Source organism: Caretta caretta, chromosome 11, assembly GCF_965140235.1.
Source record: "Caretta caretta isolate rCarCar2 chromosome 11, rCarCar1.hap1, whole genome shotgun sequence".
NCBI classification, from domain to species: Eukaryota; Metazoa; Chordata; order Testudines; family Cheloniidae; genus Caretta; species Caretta caretta.
The window spans coordinates 60,344,298-60,361,673 of NC_134216.1; the positions used below are offsets into that span (position 1 = coordinate 60,344,298).

Genomic DNA, 17,376 nt, shown 5'->3' on the forward strand with positions numbered 1-17,376 from the left:
GAGTGCTGAGTCAGAACAGCATTATTCAAGTGGACATCAGCCAGAGCACGTAGTCCTGGAACAGCCGTAAGTTAGGGAGAGTAGGTGATGGCAGTGTTAGGAGAGGCCCTGTATAATAATCCACACCCCCGAGCGACATAGTTACACTGACCTAAGTGCTGGTGTAGACAGCGCTCTGTCAGCGGAAGAAGATCTTGCGGAGGTGGAGTTATTAAGCCGACAGAGAGCTCTCTCGGCTTAGAGTGTCTTCATCGGAAGTGATATCTCGCCAGGTTGGGAGGCAGGGTTTACAGGTTGCCATCTAGCAGCTCTTGAACATCCTTGCTGCTTAATTTGATCTAACTTACGTTGCTCAGCGGTGTGAAAAAGCCACCCCCTTGAGCAATGCAAGTAACAATGACTTAAGTTCTGTCCACACCGGCGCTATGTTGGCAGGAGATGCTCTCCCAGTGACAAAGCTTCTGCCTCTTGCAGAGATGGAGTAATTATGCCAACGGGAGAGCTCTCTGCCATCGGCATAAAGCATCTTCACCAGACGCGCTGCAGCTGCGCCAATGTAGTGGTTCTACGGTAGACTACCTGTTAGGTTAACATAGAGAAATAAAGGTGAAGACATAGTCCAGTCTGGCCAAGCCAACTCTCCCCACCCTGCCAAGCTGCCATTGAATCCACTTTTGGCTGTCTCCTGTTGTCTCTTTTTCAGTCCAAGGTGAGAGCTGCTGAATCCCTGCAAAAGCCAACTCTTATCCCAGTATCCTGATACTTAAGAACATAAGAGCGGCCATACTGGGTCAGACCAAAGGTTCATCCAGCCCAGTATCCTCTCCTTTGACAGTGGCCAATGGCAGGTGCCTGAGAGGGAATGAACAGACAGGTTATCATCAAGTGATCCATGCCCTGTCACCCAATCCCAGCTTCTAGCAAACAGAGGCTAGGGACACCATCCCTTCCCATCCTGACTAATAGCCATTGATGGACCTATCTTCCATGAACCTATCTAGGTCCCTTTTGAATGCCGTTACAGTATTGGCCTTCATAACACCCTCTGGCAAGGAGTTCCAGAGGTTGACAGTGTGTTGTGTGAAAAAATACTTTCTTGTGTTCGTTTTAAACCTCCTACCTATTCATTTCATTTGGTGGCCCCTTGTTCTTGTAGTATGAGAAGGAGTAAATAACACTTCCTTATTTACTTTCTCTATACCACTCATGATTTTATAGACCTCTATCATATCCCCCCTTAAGCACCTCTTTTCCAAGCTGAAAAGTCCCAGACTTATTAATCTCTCCTCATATGGAAGCCGTTCCATACCCCTGATAATTTTTGTTGCCCTTTTCTGAACCTTTTCTAACTCCAATATATCTTTTTTGAGATGGGACCACTTCTGCACGCAGTATTTAAGGTGTGGGTGGCAGTATTTAAGGTGTGGGTGTACCATGGATTTATACAGAGGCAATATGATATTTTCTGTCTTATTATCTATCCCTTTCTTGATGTTTCCCAATATTCTGTTCGCTTTGACTGCTGCTGCACACTGAGTAGATGTTTTTGGAGAACTATCCACAATGACTCCAAGATCTCTTTCATGAGTGGTAACAGCTAATTTAGACCCCATCATTTTATATGTATAGTTGGGATTATGTTTTCCAATGTGCATTACTTTGCATTTATCAACATTAAATTTCATCTGCCATTTTGTTGCCTAGTCACCCAGTTTTGAGAGATCCTTTTGTAGCTCTTCGCAGTCTGCCTGGGACTTAACTATCTTGTTCCACTGTCTTGTTGCAGAGGCACACTGAGTTCACATGCTCCATCTGCTGGCGTTTCCCATTGTTAGGTGTTCATTGTTCAGTTCTTGGAGTTCCCATTTTCTTTTCTGGATCCTCCACTGATATGGTCAGTTTCAGTCAGTCCTTTAATAACCTGACCCATTCATTCACCCCAGACAGTTACGACACAACACTTCATAACGCTTGCTCTGCCCCAAGAGCAGATTTGACCCTTTTGTACCCTCTGGGTAGCAATGCAGAGTACAGGGGGAAACTGAGGCATACACAGGCACCATAAAAATATTACAGAAAATTCCCACTTCATCACAGACAGCTTTATATCGCCATTTCATCCAACACAGAGGGTGCTTCAAGTGTCTGTGTCTGGTAGAGATCAGGTCTTGCATGGGAACAAGTTTGTGAAAGCTCAGTCTGGATAAGAATGAGGTGACAATGGTTGGCTGGAGAAAGGAACTGGAGAATGTGGCAAACATTATATGGGCAAATCTGACTGAAGCTGTCTGTGCTTCTACTAGTTGTCATTCAAGTTCACTATGGGAGGGCAGGGGGGTTGTTAGATTGCCAAGTGCTTTTAGACGAGCACATAGCAGGAGTGAACTGAAATCTGGAAAATTCCTTCCTCACCACCCTTTCAGTGTCTCCCAGTCATGAAAACCAAGGAACTGTCAGGCACCATTACTTTTCTCTGGAACAGATCCAGGATTGTAGTATGGAACCTATCTCTAGGCACAGAGTAGAGGCATTATAGATACTCCTTGCTGGGAGGCACTTATGACTTGTCATTTGTTCACAGTTCATCAGTGGGAAGTGTGGCAAAGAAATCTGGGCCTCATTTTTCACTGGCCTCCAGCTTGTGGAGCCCTTTAATCATGTGCAAAGGGAATGTAAAGAGCTACGCTTCTAATATGGTAGTGCTTTACACACACTTGGCACAGGTTTCAATGACTACACCAGCCAGTAGAGAATCAGGGCAGGGGGAAAAAGATATCAGAGGCTTGATAGGTTAATGATAATCAGGCAAAAGATTAATAACCTGACTCAGTCTCATTCACTTAAAGTGCCAGCTGGCTCTGCATGGGTACAAGGGAATGAGAGGCCACAAGGAGCAGTCCCACAAATACAAGGGCCAGCCGCAATCAGGATGCAGAGTGCAGGGATTGCATGAGACTGGTGTCACTGGTGACTGTAGCCTCCCCAAAAGTGGTAGGATGTAACCAGAGCCAGGGCCTTATTTCTCCTTTGCATTGTCAAGCAGAGCCGAGCTGGTACCGTGGGCAGCACTAAAGGTATGTCTACACTGCAATTAAACACCTGTGGCTGGCCAGGGTCAGCTGACTCGGGCTCGCTGGACTCAGGCTGCGGGGCTGTAAAATTGCTGTGTAGATGTTCAGGCTTCGGCCCGAGCTCTGAGACTCCACAAGGGTCCCAAATGTCTACACAGTAATTTTTAGTCCTGCAGCCTAGCTCTGAAAGCCTGATTCAGCTGACCCAGGCCAGCCACAACCATGCTGGGGGTCTTTTATTCCAGTGTAGACATAACAGTAGTGCCACCGTAACACTTCAGTAGAGCACCTGCTTTCCCCTGAGCCTTTGGAAGAATTTTGGCCGTCAGAGAAATTTCTCCCAGTGACCTGCACTGTGGTATGATTCTTTCTCAGCCCTACAATCAGGCTAGTAGCTAAAACCCATGAGCTGGCCCCAAGTAACTTAAGTCAAATTTTCATATCTGAAAGCCTCAAATTGGGCCCCTAAATCTATATTTAGGCACATAAGTGTCCTGCTTTCACAGGTGCTCCGCAGCTGCAGCTCCCATTGACTGTGGGGCCACCTGTGCTGGAAAGTTACAGGACATCATCTTGTACTTAGTAGGTCACATTGCAACCAAAGACATGGGGGAAGCTCCATTCACTGTTCCATTCCTTCAGGCCCTAAGCCAGAAAAGGCTAGGAGCACTACAAAGGGTAGTGAGTTCAACACCTGGAGGGAACGGATGCTTGATGTGTTACTTTATAGCAATTCCTCCAACCAGATAGTATCCTGTGGGTGTCTTGCCCAGTCCTTCAAAGCCAGAAAGATAGTGACCGCATTATTGGGTCTGAAGTCTGAGTGGAATAAAAGCAGAGGGAAATGGAGAAGATCCTTAGGACTCTATCAGGGATATAGAATACTCTTGGGGAAAAGTGAACAGGTTTAGGAGGAGGAGAAGTGAATTGACTGATATATGTACAGAAGTCTTGTATCTGTAAAATACAGGAAAGAAAATCAGACTATAACCACTACAACTGAGTAATCTCACTTCTCTCCTGCTGTCTATAACATTAAAGAAAACAGGGCAGTGCATAAGCAGGGGAGTTTCATTCTCTTATCTGTGATTCTCCAGCATTTGTTAGCTAAACCTCTTAGCTCCCCCAGCTATCCATTACTCACACCAGGGAAGTTCTTAAAGCACACCTTTTCACACAGCATGAGTTTTATCTCTTAGTTGATTTCGCCTTCTGAACTCCACACACATGGAATTTCTTGTTAGTAAGCCCATAACGGCTATACAATCCCACTTCTGAAGGCTCCTGCTAGAGCTGTATCCAAAGAACTCATTTTTTAGGTTAGTTTCTTTTCTCCTCCAGACAACAAGCCACCAAAAATCCCTAGATCTTTTACTGCATAGTGGTGCTTCCTGCAGCGCAGATGCAAAGACAAGAAGCTGAATTTGCTGGAGGTTTTAAATCTCAAATCAATATGGTCATACAGGAGAGTCTAGGTGAAGTAATTTTCAAAGGCCACTGAGAGGGGAGGGGAAGAGGGGAGAAGATGTGGATATATCTCAGGTCTTAGGTACTGTAGTATGTCACAAGCTTCCTATGATTAAATGAAGGTGTGTCATTGGGGGTTTCTGTTGGTTTTTTTTTTCCAAATATCCCTATATTTTTGCCTGGTTCACTGCGACCCACTGTCTTACCTTGGGGGAAGTTCCCATCATAATACCATTTGTGCTAGTCCACCATAGTTAGCAACAGCAAAAGCACTAGCGTAGACTGGCTGCCAAGTTTTTACCAGAATGCTCTAAGCCACTGGTTCTCGGGGGCCACAAGCAGGTTTCAGGGAGTCCGCAAGGACTGGGCTTCAGCCCAGGGTGGCAGGGCTCGGGCTCGGTCTTCAGCCCCTGGCGGTGGGGCAGGGAGAGGGAGTGACACCTCCATCCTCTGACTCACCTCAGCAGGACACGCAACCTGTCTGCGTTCGGGGGAACCAAAAATGGCAGCGTCACTGCAGAAGAGAGACCTCCCCGTCATCAGAAGGGGTTGCCTCATAGCCATTGATTCCATGAGCAGGCAGCAGCTAGCCATGGAGACACACCACTGCTCTGCCCTGCTACATCAGCATTTCATGGAGCAGGGCCAAATGGAAGACAGAAATCTGGGGGTCACATGACCCTGCCTGTGCCGCCCCCCACATGGGTCACCTCTAGTTGGGAGTCCACAGGTTTGTCTATTTTTGTTTAGGGGTCTCTGGGTAAAAAAAAAAAAAAAAGGGTTTAGAACCACTGCTCTAAGCAGGGCCAGATGACCAAGTATTAAGGATGCTGGTCTCTTCTCTACACTAGCGCTCTTGCTGTTACTGTCACTGAATTGCAATGGTGGGAGACTTCCCCAGAAAGGTTCAGTGTAGATGCAACTACAGCGTACTCCCCACTACCTTTAATATAGCCTTAGCATTGTCAGCACCCCCAGCACTCCTCAAATACCATCCCCAGGATTGCCCCACAGAACTGCATGTGATCTGCACACCACACGTGTGCTGCAGAGAGTGAAGTGTGCAGATCAGGCAGCACAGACCCAGCGGTGGAAGCTACCAAGACAACATTACCAGCAAGGTTAGTTTGGGAGGAGAATGCCAACTGGCCTTAAATATCAATTACAAGTTAAGTAGGTTCTCGTTTTAAATAAAGCTATCACGGGCCATTTAAAAAAATTGTATTGTTTGGTAAGGGAGAGAAACAGAACGGGCAAAGTGGGGAGAAGCAGCAGCTAAGGCAAGAGCCATGTAGCACTCTAGAGGTTACAGCAGGGGAGTGGAGTATCAGGACTTCTTGGTTTTATTCATGTGGCTCTGTAACTAATTTGCAGTAATTTATATTAAATCACTTAACCCCTCTGTGTCTCAAACTATCAAATGGGGATGCCTGCCTACTGCACAGAGGTGATGTGAGAATTTCTTAAAGTTTGTAAAGTGTTTTGAGATCCTCTGAAGGATGGTCTTATAGAAATGCAAAGTACTGAACATTATTGAGAGACTTGGTCTTTTTAACGTTCTGGGACTTCTTGGTCTTTTTAATGTTCTGGGACTTTTTTGGGGAAAAAGCAGAAGTGCTCTGGATGAGTTAGTGCCAATAGACATGTGACATTCTTCTCTTCTGAACTCCTCCCACCTCGTAAATCAAGTGGTTCAGGCTTTCCTTCTACTCCCAGTTGCCTCACTTGCATCTTCTAAAATCAGCACTTAGTTATTTATTTGATAAGCAGGATGGTGTTTGGCAGGGTGGATTTCTCTCACTCTGTTTCCCTCTCACTCTTTACCTGGATTTTTTGTTTGAAACTTTGATAGTGAAAGATGTGAGTGTTGTCAGTAAAGATGTGCTTTTCATGCTGGCATCACGTCTCCTCAGGGCTGTCCCTAGGTTTTGCTGGGTATTACACAAGTATCACATACAGATGGGGTGCTATGCGGCTCACTCCTCACCTGTGACTAAGGGCATGTCTAAACAGCAAAAGCCATGCACAGGCTAGCCTACCTAAGTTAGCTTGAATCCAGCTAGCGCAACGCAGGTCACAATAGCAGTGTGCAGACAGCACAGCATGGACTGGGTGAGCCAAGTATGTAGCCAGAGTCCGTGCTGGCCTTGTATTACCTGCGCTATCTCGATTCAAGCCAGCTTGGGTAGGCTATCCTATGCAGTTTTTGCTGTGTAGACCAATCCTAAATCAATACATCAGCCAACATGAGGGAGCTGTGCAGCTGTTGCCTTTCCTTGCAGGCAGAAAGACAATGGGAGTTGACCTCTCGAGGGCAGGAAACAAGCTGTGTGAAATGCGTATGATGAAATCTAAACCTGTGCAAATCTTATTTGGTTTCACATTTCATCACCAAGCTAACTGAAAGGTTAGCTAAGGTGAGACAGAACCGGGCCCAGTTGATGATTTTGTGTCAGTCATGTGCAGGGCCAGATTAACCTTTTGTGGGCCCGGCCCCAAACATATTTATGGGCCCCCATGGAGGCAATGGAGCATGGCATGGGGAAGTCAGTCCCCAGAGCAAGGGGCCAGCCAGGGGCAATGGGGCATGGCATGGCAGGGGCAGCCCTGCTCTGCACAGCCCAGTGCAAGGGCACTATTTACAGACCAGCAGTTGCCAGACGCACAGTGGCCTGCCCGACCCTGTGCTACCAGCATGCCCCTTCCCCTTGGAGACAGGCCCAGGCCACACCACACAGCCCCCTCACCCAATACCCCATAGGTTCTGACTCCATGGGTACTAAAAATAGTGTGTGCTGAGCACCCACCAGCAGCCCCGCCATTCAGCTCCTCCCACTCTGCCCCAGAGCCTCCCCCATGCTGCTGATCAGCTGTGGGCAGGAGGTGCTGGGTGGGGAGGAGCAGGGGCAGGAAGAGTGAGGGCGGGGGGTACTCGGGGGAGGGTGTGGAACGGGGCAGGAAGAGGTGGGGGTGGAGTCTTTAGGGAAAGGGTGGAATGGGGGTGGGGCCTGGGGGAGAGTGGGGGATCAAGCACCCCTGGGGAAATCAGGAAGTAGGCACCTCTGCCACACTCCCTCAACTCCCTATGGCCAGAGACCTCAAGGACCAGCTATACCCAGCACTCCCTCTGACCTCCCCCCCAATGCACAGTGACCTGCACAACACCACCTCTGCCCAGCGCCCCCCTGCCCACAGCCCCACCACAACTGCCCAGCACCCCACATAGAACCCCCACTCCCTAGTGCCCCAACACACAGAGATCTTCCCAGTCCCCTCACAGCCCAGCAACCCCTCCCCCCGCCCAGAGATCCACTCCCCCACGCCCTGCCTCCTGGCCATACTCACTGGCCCTGCTGAAAGGTGACTGTCTGCAGGGCTGAGCCAGCAGAGCAGCCAGGGCTGGTCCCGGGGTGGAGAATTGCTCCAGTCCCTCAGGAGTGGTGCGATCAGCCAGGCCAGGGCCTACCCTGGCCGAGCTACCTCAGGACTGGAGGGCCCCAGGCAAGCCCCCACACTATCCCCCACCCCACAACTGGCCAAGACTGGCCAAGCTTCTGCACCAGTCCCAGACAGTTCAGCTCCGGGGAGACAGGCAGGGCCCCACAGATAGTGGGAAGCAGAGACAGCCCGCAGCCAGAGGTGCACTAGGGTCCAGCCAGGGGGCAGGGAGGAGCCCTCAGCAGGCCGGCGGCACAGCAGAGAGGAGCAAGTGATGGGCGGTGGGGGAGCCAGTGGGCAGGTGGGGTCTATGGATGCAGTGCAAGTGGAGCAGGCTAGGGCCCCTTCTGAACAGGGGCCCGGCTCCATGGCGCCATTGTAAACCCAGTACTGGTCATGTGACATTCATGGTTTGGAAGTTTTCAATGTAAAGTGAGAGGAGACTCAGGTTTGGCTGAGTTCTGGTTTGGGATTTTTAGTTCATTCAAGCTCACAAAACGAAATCAGAGAAATGACACCCCAGACCCCAGCAAAATGAAACCATCACAGTTTTCATAGTCCTAGAGATGGGCACAAGGTACAGGAGAGCTGGGAACTTCACACTTTCATCTTCAGCAGACTCAAGGGCAAATTTAGCCAAATGCAGCGTAAAGTAAGCAGTGCAACTCCCATGCAAGATTCTGTGCCACAAACTCCATTCTTTCTGTCACTCCTGTAAATGACACTTGGAGTGTAAACTGATCATAAGACTCATGTAAATGCCAAAACATAACTTGCTCCCATTTGGCATTTAGTGGGTTGGGTGTGCAAAATGAGTGTAACTTACATGCTGAAACAGTTGAAGAGGGAGGAGTAACAGGAAGGTATAAATGAAACCAGGCCAGATTTTCTACTTTAGTTTAGACTCAACGGCACCATCCCCAGCACTCCTGGGGACACATGAGCTTGGCACAAGTGGGTTAAGTTCAGTGGGCACTGCACCTACTGACACTAAGGCTGAATTTGCTTCCCACAGATTTTATGCAAGTTACACAAGTCACACTCTTACTCAATGTCAGGTTGATAAAAGTTTTAGCAACTTAGCCATTTACAACCTTTTTATACCCCATATAGCATTTATACCATCATTTGTGACATGTGAGATTGGCCCACTGGACTATTTTGAGACTGTCCACCCTCCCAGATGCTGTCTATGTAAAAAAAGATACGTTACTTAAAGGCCACATGTTGCAAAAACAAGTGTAGAAAAGCAAAGGCACAGAGCTACAGAAACCATACCGACAGGTTTCAGAGTAGCAGCTGTGTTAGTTTGTATCTGTAAAAAGAAAAGGAGGACTTGTGGCACCTTAGCGACTAACAAATTTATGAGCGCATAAGCTTTCGTGAGCTACAGCTCACTTCATCGGAATCCTTACCAGCTTCCTTGGCTCCTCATGTGACTTTGTACAGAAATATCTGGACAAAGTACCAGGGAAGGGTCCCTCCATAGAAGAATTTATTTAATTTTAAAACAAGTGAGTTTTTGCAATAACACAGCCTCTTGGAATGATGTAAATCACTGAAAGCAGTCAACACTGTCTGACGTTTTATGCATGCTTGGAACAAGGGCTCTCTCTACTGGTGCCTTAACATCCTGTACCACAGGCCAACTCTACAGAGAAAAGTAGTGGTCTGACATGACAGCTTATTCCTTTAGGAGTAAATCTTACACCCTCCTCTGCAGATTCAGAGAGCCCTCCTGCAGTGAATGTTTCCCAACACTATCCTGTTTATGGGCCTCAACCCCAACGTGGAAGGCCCACCTTTAGGCACAAGAGATTACTTTAATTTCTATGTCCCATTCAGTCCTTGGGCTTTCTGCTGAGATACCATCAAACCTGCCAAAAGAAGTGGTAGTTTTTGGCAGCAGCAGAAGATCCTAGTGCTGTGAAGTCTTTTCATGTTTATTTTATAAACATTCTGGACTTCATTAGAAGTGGCCTCAGAATTCACAATGTGGTCCAGCGCTTTGGGTTCAGCCTGTTAGAGAGCAACAAGGGTCAGCCGCAAAATTCATATCTATTTTTGAAAACAATACCCACCTCAAAGATTGGGGCTGATCCCAGATTACTGGCCTCTAGATTTCATGAAACTTTTTGGAGTTTCAAGACTCAAAAATGTTTAATAAAATCTAGAGATGGATCCAAAACCCTCATATCCAAACCGCCCTCTCCCTACCCCAACTTTGGGGGAATTCAAAATTTTGATATGAATTTTGCTTCTGGCCAAGACAAAATCCCACAGCACCTCACCAAAGTCAGTGGAGTTACTTTCGATTTATACTGCTGTCTGTGAACAAGAGCAAAATGTAACCCTCACTTTCTAATTAAATGGAATCTGTAATTTACACAATAATGGTTTTCATCTGAACTACATTCTTGGCCTGTTTCTAGAATGGACAGGGAATAAGATCTGAGAAAACAGGCAGCGACCTTGAATGAAATGGGACCTCAGCCTCCAAAACTGAATTCTGTTCAAGCTCTATTCTAAATCTAGATTGAAGGATATTTAAGTGGATTCTAAATCTGAAAAAAATTATTTCTCCCACATCTTGTCTTTGGACGCTTGTCCACAGGGAATGGTCACCTGCCACCAATGCTATTCACTTTAAACTATGTTAAGCATGGCTTTAAAACAAAAGCACAGATACACGTATAGCAATGATACTGAGTAGTTTCACCAGTTATAACCCTGACTTGGAGAATAAGAATAATGTTTTTACTTTTACAGATCCAGATAAGCAAATGGATGGAGCACCTGGATCCTATAGTAATTCACACCTGGGATCCTATGGGGGCCATACAGTGAGCCCTACTGAAGAAATGTGAGTAGTAGGTGCTTTTTTTCTTTTAATTAAAAAAAGTTTCCTTTTTTGCATCCTACCTTGGTTTTCAATTACATTTCATTTTTATTGGAGAATAGAAATGCAGGAAGCTGAAATTGATCTGTAGCCAGGGGCTTTGAATCTTGATTAAATTACTTTCTAGTGAGCACTGAAACATCAGGGTAGAATTTCTCTCTGATTATGACTTCCTTAAGCATATTAGGTAGTGAGAAGTGCATTCCGAAAGGATAGAGTGCACCCACACTCTCTTGTTATACAGAGTCAGAAATAGAGTTCTCCTCAGATGAGGGGATATGACTGTAGAAGGAACTGTGAGGATGGGTCTTGCATCATTCCCTAAAGATGATTAGACTCTGGAGCATGATGCAAGACCCTCCCATAACCAGGGTTGGGAGAAGAGGAGGAGACTCTGTGAAGTCTGCTAAGGACTTCCCTGTGAAGATCTAATTTAACTCAGAAGTGCTTAGATGGTACAGTATTGGGCACAAGAGGAAACCCAAAACAGCCAGATAGTAGTAGTGTTTAGGCACTTTGATACCAATGTGATAAGAGTTTTTGAAAAACCTCAGATGGAATTACATGTCTCTCCTACTTATCTTACCCCTCGCCCCTGTGACACACCTGTAAAACTAATGGATATCCAAGGTTACATCACACTGGTGCAAACTCCCTTGCTTTCATGAATTTAAAATAAATGCCCCTCCTCCCCACACACACAGTGCTAGAGCTTCAAATCAAGCACTCTGTGTCCCAGAAAGCAAGGAGCAAACTGATCTGTTGATAATAAGCACACTTTGGAAATATGCCTTTGAGGCACTCTAACTCTCTTAAGCAGCACAGTCAGAGAATAACAGATCTTTCTGGACAAAAATATTGTTTCCTACTGTAAATTAAACTACAGGCAGGGAAATGGACTACTGTAGCCTCCTCTTCCTCTCTGGTCTCTGCATCTCTCATCTTTCCCCTCTCCAGACCAGTCACTTTTGCCTAGAAGCAATCAATTAACTTGAGTGAAAACAGAACCACAGACTCTTGTCTAGACAAACCCCAAAGTAAGAAGGAAAACAAACAGTGGTGGATTACGCAGAAAGTCCATTACTGAAAATTTACTAAGAAGTCTGGATAACACTGAGCTAAATTCTTCAGTATGTTCTGTCCGCTTTGCACTGCTCTGGTGATGCAAAGCAGCTGGTGACACACAGCAGCCAGCCATTTAAGCCAAATTTGTGGTTGCTTTGCATCAGTGAAGTGGTGCAAAGCACCTGGAACCTACTAGAGAATCTGCTCCAAAAGGAAAAGGAAAAGGTAAAGATAAGATCTTAGACACACAGAGGTATAGAGAAGTCACAGTGTCTAGCTGAAGGAACAGACCTCAATGAGATTGCATTGGGTGTACATCAAGGCAGAATTTGTCCTTGTCATTAAACATTTTCTTCTGTTAGTACTGTAGTTTATCATCAGATAAATCCCAGCCCCTCACTTTTTTAAACTGATTTGTAATATGGAAGTTTCAGCTTGAGCTAGAACTGCTACACGCCCTGCAAGGAATTATCATTATTTATTTCTTTGAGTATAATGCGGTATTATGTCCCTTAGCTCTGGTATTGCTTTGACTGCTAGAAGAGCAGTAACTTGCATTAAATGAAGGCGTTTCATTTAGAGCACGGATTGAGATCACGCCTTTTGGATTCTATTCCCAACTCGGTTGCTGACTCACTGTTAGACTTTCAGCAAAATTCTCCTTCTCTGTCCCTCAATTTATTATAATCAGTTATTTAATAATTTGTACATAGCATTACCTACCTGCATGGCAGATAAATGCATTGAATACAATACGGTTTCATACTCAAAAATATGTACAATACCTGCTTCACAGAGGTGGTGTGAGATTTTGTCACCTGAGCGCTTGTAATTCCCATTAGCTTCAGTGGAAGCTGTGAGTACTAAGCACTTCTAAGAGCCAGGACATTGAAGTTTGTAACATTGTTTAGATCTTAAGATGACAAGTGTTACAGGAGTGAAAAGTATTTTAATATGTATGATTTTGCTATTAAATGGCCAAGGCACCCACCAATCAGTCTTTGGATCTTTTTTACAGCACAAAAGAGAATGTTACTTGCTTTCCTCAGTAATGAGGAGACAAGAGACCTCCAAGGAGAAAAAGCAGCTACCTGCTGGGGCCATTACAATTATATAAGTTGTTCACTATATGATACTGACAGGTTACTCCAAAGGCTTTCTGGGCTTGCAAGGGAAAAAAGAAAATGCATCAGCTTTCCCGACTCCTTCATAAGGAGAGACTCTGGAGCTCTAAGAGTTTGCCAAAATCTTGGTCTAGTTATTTGTGTTGCTTTAATTTTAAAGGGGTCAAGACTCTGAATCTGGTAACTATCTCATGGGACCTTCCAGTCACAGGGTGATGCTACAAGAGAATGTTGGAGTAGCCATGAGTCATTCTGCAAAGCAGCATGTGACAGAGGGAGAAAAGACCACTCTGCTAAAGGAGCTCTGCAAGCAAACTACTGCCAGCATCAATGCTGTAAGTATCACAGGACACATCTCCAGTAGCAAAATGCCTATTGCGTCCTCCTCCTGGAAGGGGTTTGAGAAGAAAGTTAATATTATTCATACTGGTTATTTACATTAGAACGAAACGGGCACTGACTTCATCATTTCCAGCCTACCTCAGACACAGAACACAGTGCAATAAGGAAGTAGCCTCTGGTTCATGTTACCAAGTCAGACTCAGTTCTATATCAAAAGGATAGAATTAGGAAAGCACAGAATAAGTCTAGTGCTATCAAAGGCCAAATAATAAATACTGTACAGGACTGACACCAAGTGGACATGATAGAATTGGTACTCCACCACTAATCCCCCAGGTGCGCTGCCAGCAGCCTTGGTGGACACACCAGCAACAGAGAAGAGGAATGCTATAAACCAATGTTTCCAAGGACAATCCCATCCTTCCCTGCTGCCTGTTTTTGGTCCAGAAACCTGTGGATTGATTCAGGGTGAGGTGGAGCAGTGGGAACAGAGGGAGGGGAATGATGGATGGTACATTATGGGTGATTGTGGGCACAGTGAGTGACCTATCAGGAATAAAGCTGCCCTCCATTTTGTTGTACAACTTTGACACCTGAGTAATAAACATAAGCTTTTATTCTAGCCTGGGTACGAAACATCTTATAGAGGAAAGCTATTTCCCTCTATATGCCAGAAAGTCACTTGTCAGTGGTCCTGAGAATATGGGTAATTCCAAAGTGCCAAGGCAATTTCTAGACTGATTCCAAAGTGTGATTTTCAGAAGCGGTACCATAGGAAAGCCTTTAATGTGGGATGCTCCAAAAACAATACATGTTATTGCTACAGGTGTGGTGAAGTTCCACTGTGCCTATGAAAAAAAAGATACTCTTCTGTATCATTTCATTCTGAACAGTGTTTGGAGGTAACTAGTGTGGGCTGCTTGGTACAAAAAAACGTATATTCTTGTTTTTAACAAAATAAATATAACTTATCAGTATGTTTCGGATAAACACTATTACTGTCAATTCTAGTTCCAGGACACAGAAGTTGCAAAGAACAAAACCATGAAAAAGCAGAGAAATGAATTGACCAAGATGGACCCAGTATCCAAAGCACAGAAAAAGAGCAGTAACAAAGACAAACGACACAGCAGAGAAGAATTTGTTGTAGGTAAGAACACACATGTAAAGAAAAAGTTTCAGCTCCAGTATCCTACTTTTTTACACATGTGCACACACAAACAAATAAGAGATCTGGAAGAAATATCACCAGGAGCAGAATATTAGAACCAAGATCTGCAGCACTGAAAAGATAATATTTTTATGGTGCTTTTGTTTTGCTCTCTGCTCTGTTAGCTCAAAAGGTCCAAGGGAGATTCTGGCATTTAGTTCTTATTTTTAGATGTGTGATCAGTTTTTATTAAGATTAATTCCCTTGCTATTTATCGTTGAATCAGCTAAAGCGAGCTGTCACTGCAGCAGAAAACAGCTGTGTTGTAACCATGCATACCTAGAAGGAAATATCTTCTGTTTTGCCAGAAGCAATAATTGTATGTAGTTTTGCAAATAGACATGGTTTGTAGCTAGGTTTTTCCCCCAAGGGTGATTGCAGTGTAGCAAAAAAGAAACATGCATACTGAGAGGTGCACATTTATAGTAACTGCTCTTCCTTTTTCATATTATTTCTACATTATTGCTTATTTGTATTTCAGTAGCACCTAGGGATGGAGATTCCCATTTTGCTATTCAGTGTACACAGATTAGCCTCCTGCCTTAAAGGTCTTACACTGCAAACAGACAAAGGAGTGGGGGCAGGACAGAAAGAGGAAGTGACTTGTCCAAGGTTATATAGTGGGTCAGTGGCAGAGCTAGGAAGAGAACCCAGGTCTACTGGATCCCAGTCCAATGTTCCATCCATTAGATCACACTGTCTTTTGATATTTTTAGGTGCGTTCTCTCTTGTTGTGAACAAATGCTAACATCAACATTTCATAATAATTTTTGTCTAGAGAGATAAGGCCTCAAGCAACACCTTCGGAAGAGAAAAATACAACTAATGTAGTTAAGATTGTTGTTTGATATAAGAATAATAATTAGATAGAAAATTACAGTTGGCTGTCTCAAAAAAAATCTAATAAAGAATTTCTGGATAATTGTTCTGACATTAATCTTTAAACATTGGCAGAGCTATCTTCCTTATTTTTAATTTCATCATTGTAGTAATAAAAGGTATAATGTTTTGGCTCTTTAAATTGACCTAAGCTGAGCAGGAAACACGACAAAATCAGAAAACCAAGAGCACCAAATTCTTCTTTTCAAAATCACTAAATTCTGTGCAAGAGGGAAATGTTCATGTCTAAAATGAGTGTTTAGAAAAAAGTTTATGTATCATACCTAATATTTACACTGCCTCCCAATAAACTAACACTAGCTCCCTATAATAAAAATATGGAATAGATTTGCCTATGGATTTAAGTACTTGTATTGTAGATAAGCACAAAGACAACTAACTGCAATATTGGTAAAAAAAACTAGGAGTCCTTGTGGCAGCTTATAGACTAACAAATTTATTTGGGCATAAGCTTTCATGGGCTAGAACCCACTTCATCAGATGTATGAAGTAAAAGATACAGGAGTAGGTATAAATACATGAAAGGATGTGGGTTGCTTTACCTAGTGTTAGGTCAGTCTAACGAGATAAATCAATTAACAGCAGGATACCAAGGGAGGAGAAATAACACAAGAGGTCCACTTCCTAGACACTACAGTGCTAATAAGCGATGGTCACATAAACACCACCCTATACCAGAAACCTACTGACCGCTATACTTACCTACATGCCTCCAGCTTTCATCCAGACCACATCACACGATCCATTGTCTACAGCCAAGCTCTGCAATACAACCGCATTTGCTTCAACCCCTCAGACAGAGACAAACACCTACAGAATCTCTATCAAGCGTTCTTAAAACTGCAATACCCACCTGGTGAAAAGAAGAAACAGATTCACAGAGCCAGAAGAGTACCGAGAAGTCACCTATTACTTTCTTTGTTGGGTCTGTCTTGTAACAGAATGCCACTAGCCATCATCTACCGCCCCAAATTAAAACCTCTCCAGCACATCACCAAGGATCTACAACCTATCCTGAAGGACAACCCCTCACTCTCACAGACCTTGGGAGACAGGCCAGTCCTCACTTATAGACAGCCCCCTAACCTGAGGCAAATACTCACCAGCAACCACACACCACACAACAAAAAACACCAACCCAGCGACCACACCCTGCTACAAACCCCGGTGCCAACTCTGTCCACATATCTATTCAAGTGACACCATCATAGGACCTAACCACATCAGCCACACCATCCGGGGCTCGTTCACCTGCACATCTACCAATGTGATATATGCCATTGTGTGCCAGCAATGCCCCTCTGCCATGTACATTGGCCAAACTGGACAGTCTCTACGCAAAAGAATAAATGGACACAAATCTGACATCAGGAATCATAACATTCAAAAATCAGTAGGAGAACACTTCAATCTCTCTGGTCACTCAATAACGGACCTCAAAGTGGCAATTCTTCAACAAGAAAGCTTCAAAAACAGACTCCAACATGAAACTGCAGAACTGGAATTAATTTGCAAACTAGATACCATCAGATTAGGCCTGAATAAAGACTGGGAGTGGTTGGGGAATTACAAAACCTAAACTTAATTTCCCCAATACTAATTTCTCCCTACTGTTACTCACACCTTCTTGTCAACTGTCTGTAATGGACCACTCTCTTACCACTTCAAAAGTTATTTCTCCTCCCTTGGTATCCTGCTGTTAATTATCTCGTTAGACTGACCTAACACTAGGTAAAGCAACCCACATCCTTTCATGTATTTATACCTGCTCCTGTATCTTTTACTTCATACATTTGATGAAGTGGGTTCTAGCCCACAAAAGCTTATACCCAAATAAATTTGTTAGTCTGTAAGGTGCCA

At 44.6% G+C, this 17,376-nt stretch overlaps 1 protein-coding gene across 10 annotated transcripts in view; it reads left to right on the forward strand.

Moving 5' to 3' along the window:
- The window catches only part of KIAA2012 (KIAA2012 ortholog), a 106,960-nt gene that overhangs the window by 76,130 nt on the left and 13,454 nt on the right, over positions 1 to 17,376 (forward strand). For 9 of the 10 annotated variants that reach the window (XM_048869097.2, XM_048869099.2, XM_075118081.1 and 6 more), the window contains 3 exons: positions 10,746 to 10,839; positions 13,225 to 13,399; positions 14,418 to 14,556. In XM_048869097.2, coding sequence (XP_048725054.1) covers positions 10,746 to 10,839; positions 13,225 to 13,399; positions 14,418 to 14,556 — 408 coding nt within the window. The remainder of the gene's footprint in view (positions 1 to 10,745; positions 10,840 to 13,224; positions 13,400 to 14,417; positions 14,557 to 17,376) is intronic. The other variant, XM_048869102.2, reaches the window with a different exon arrangement.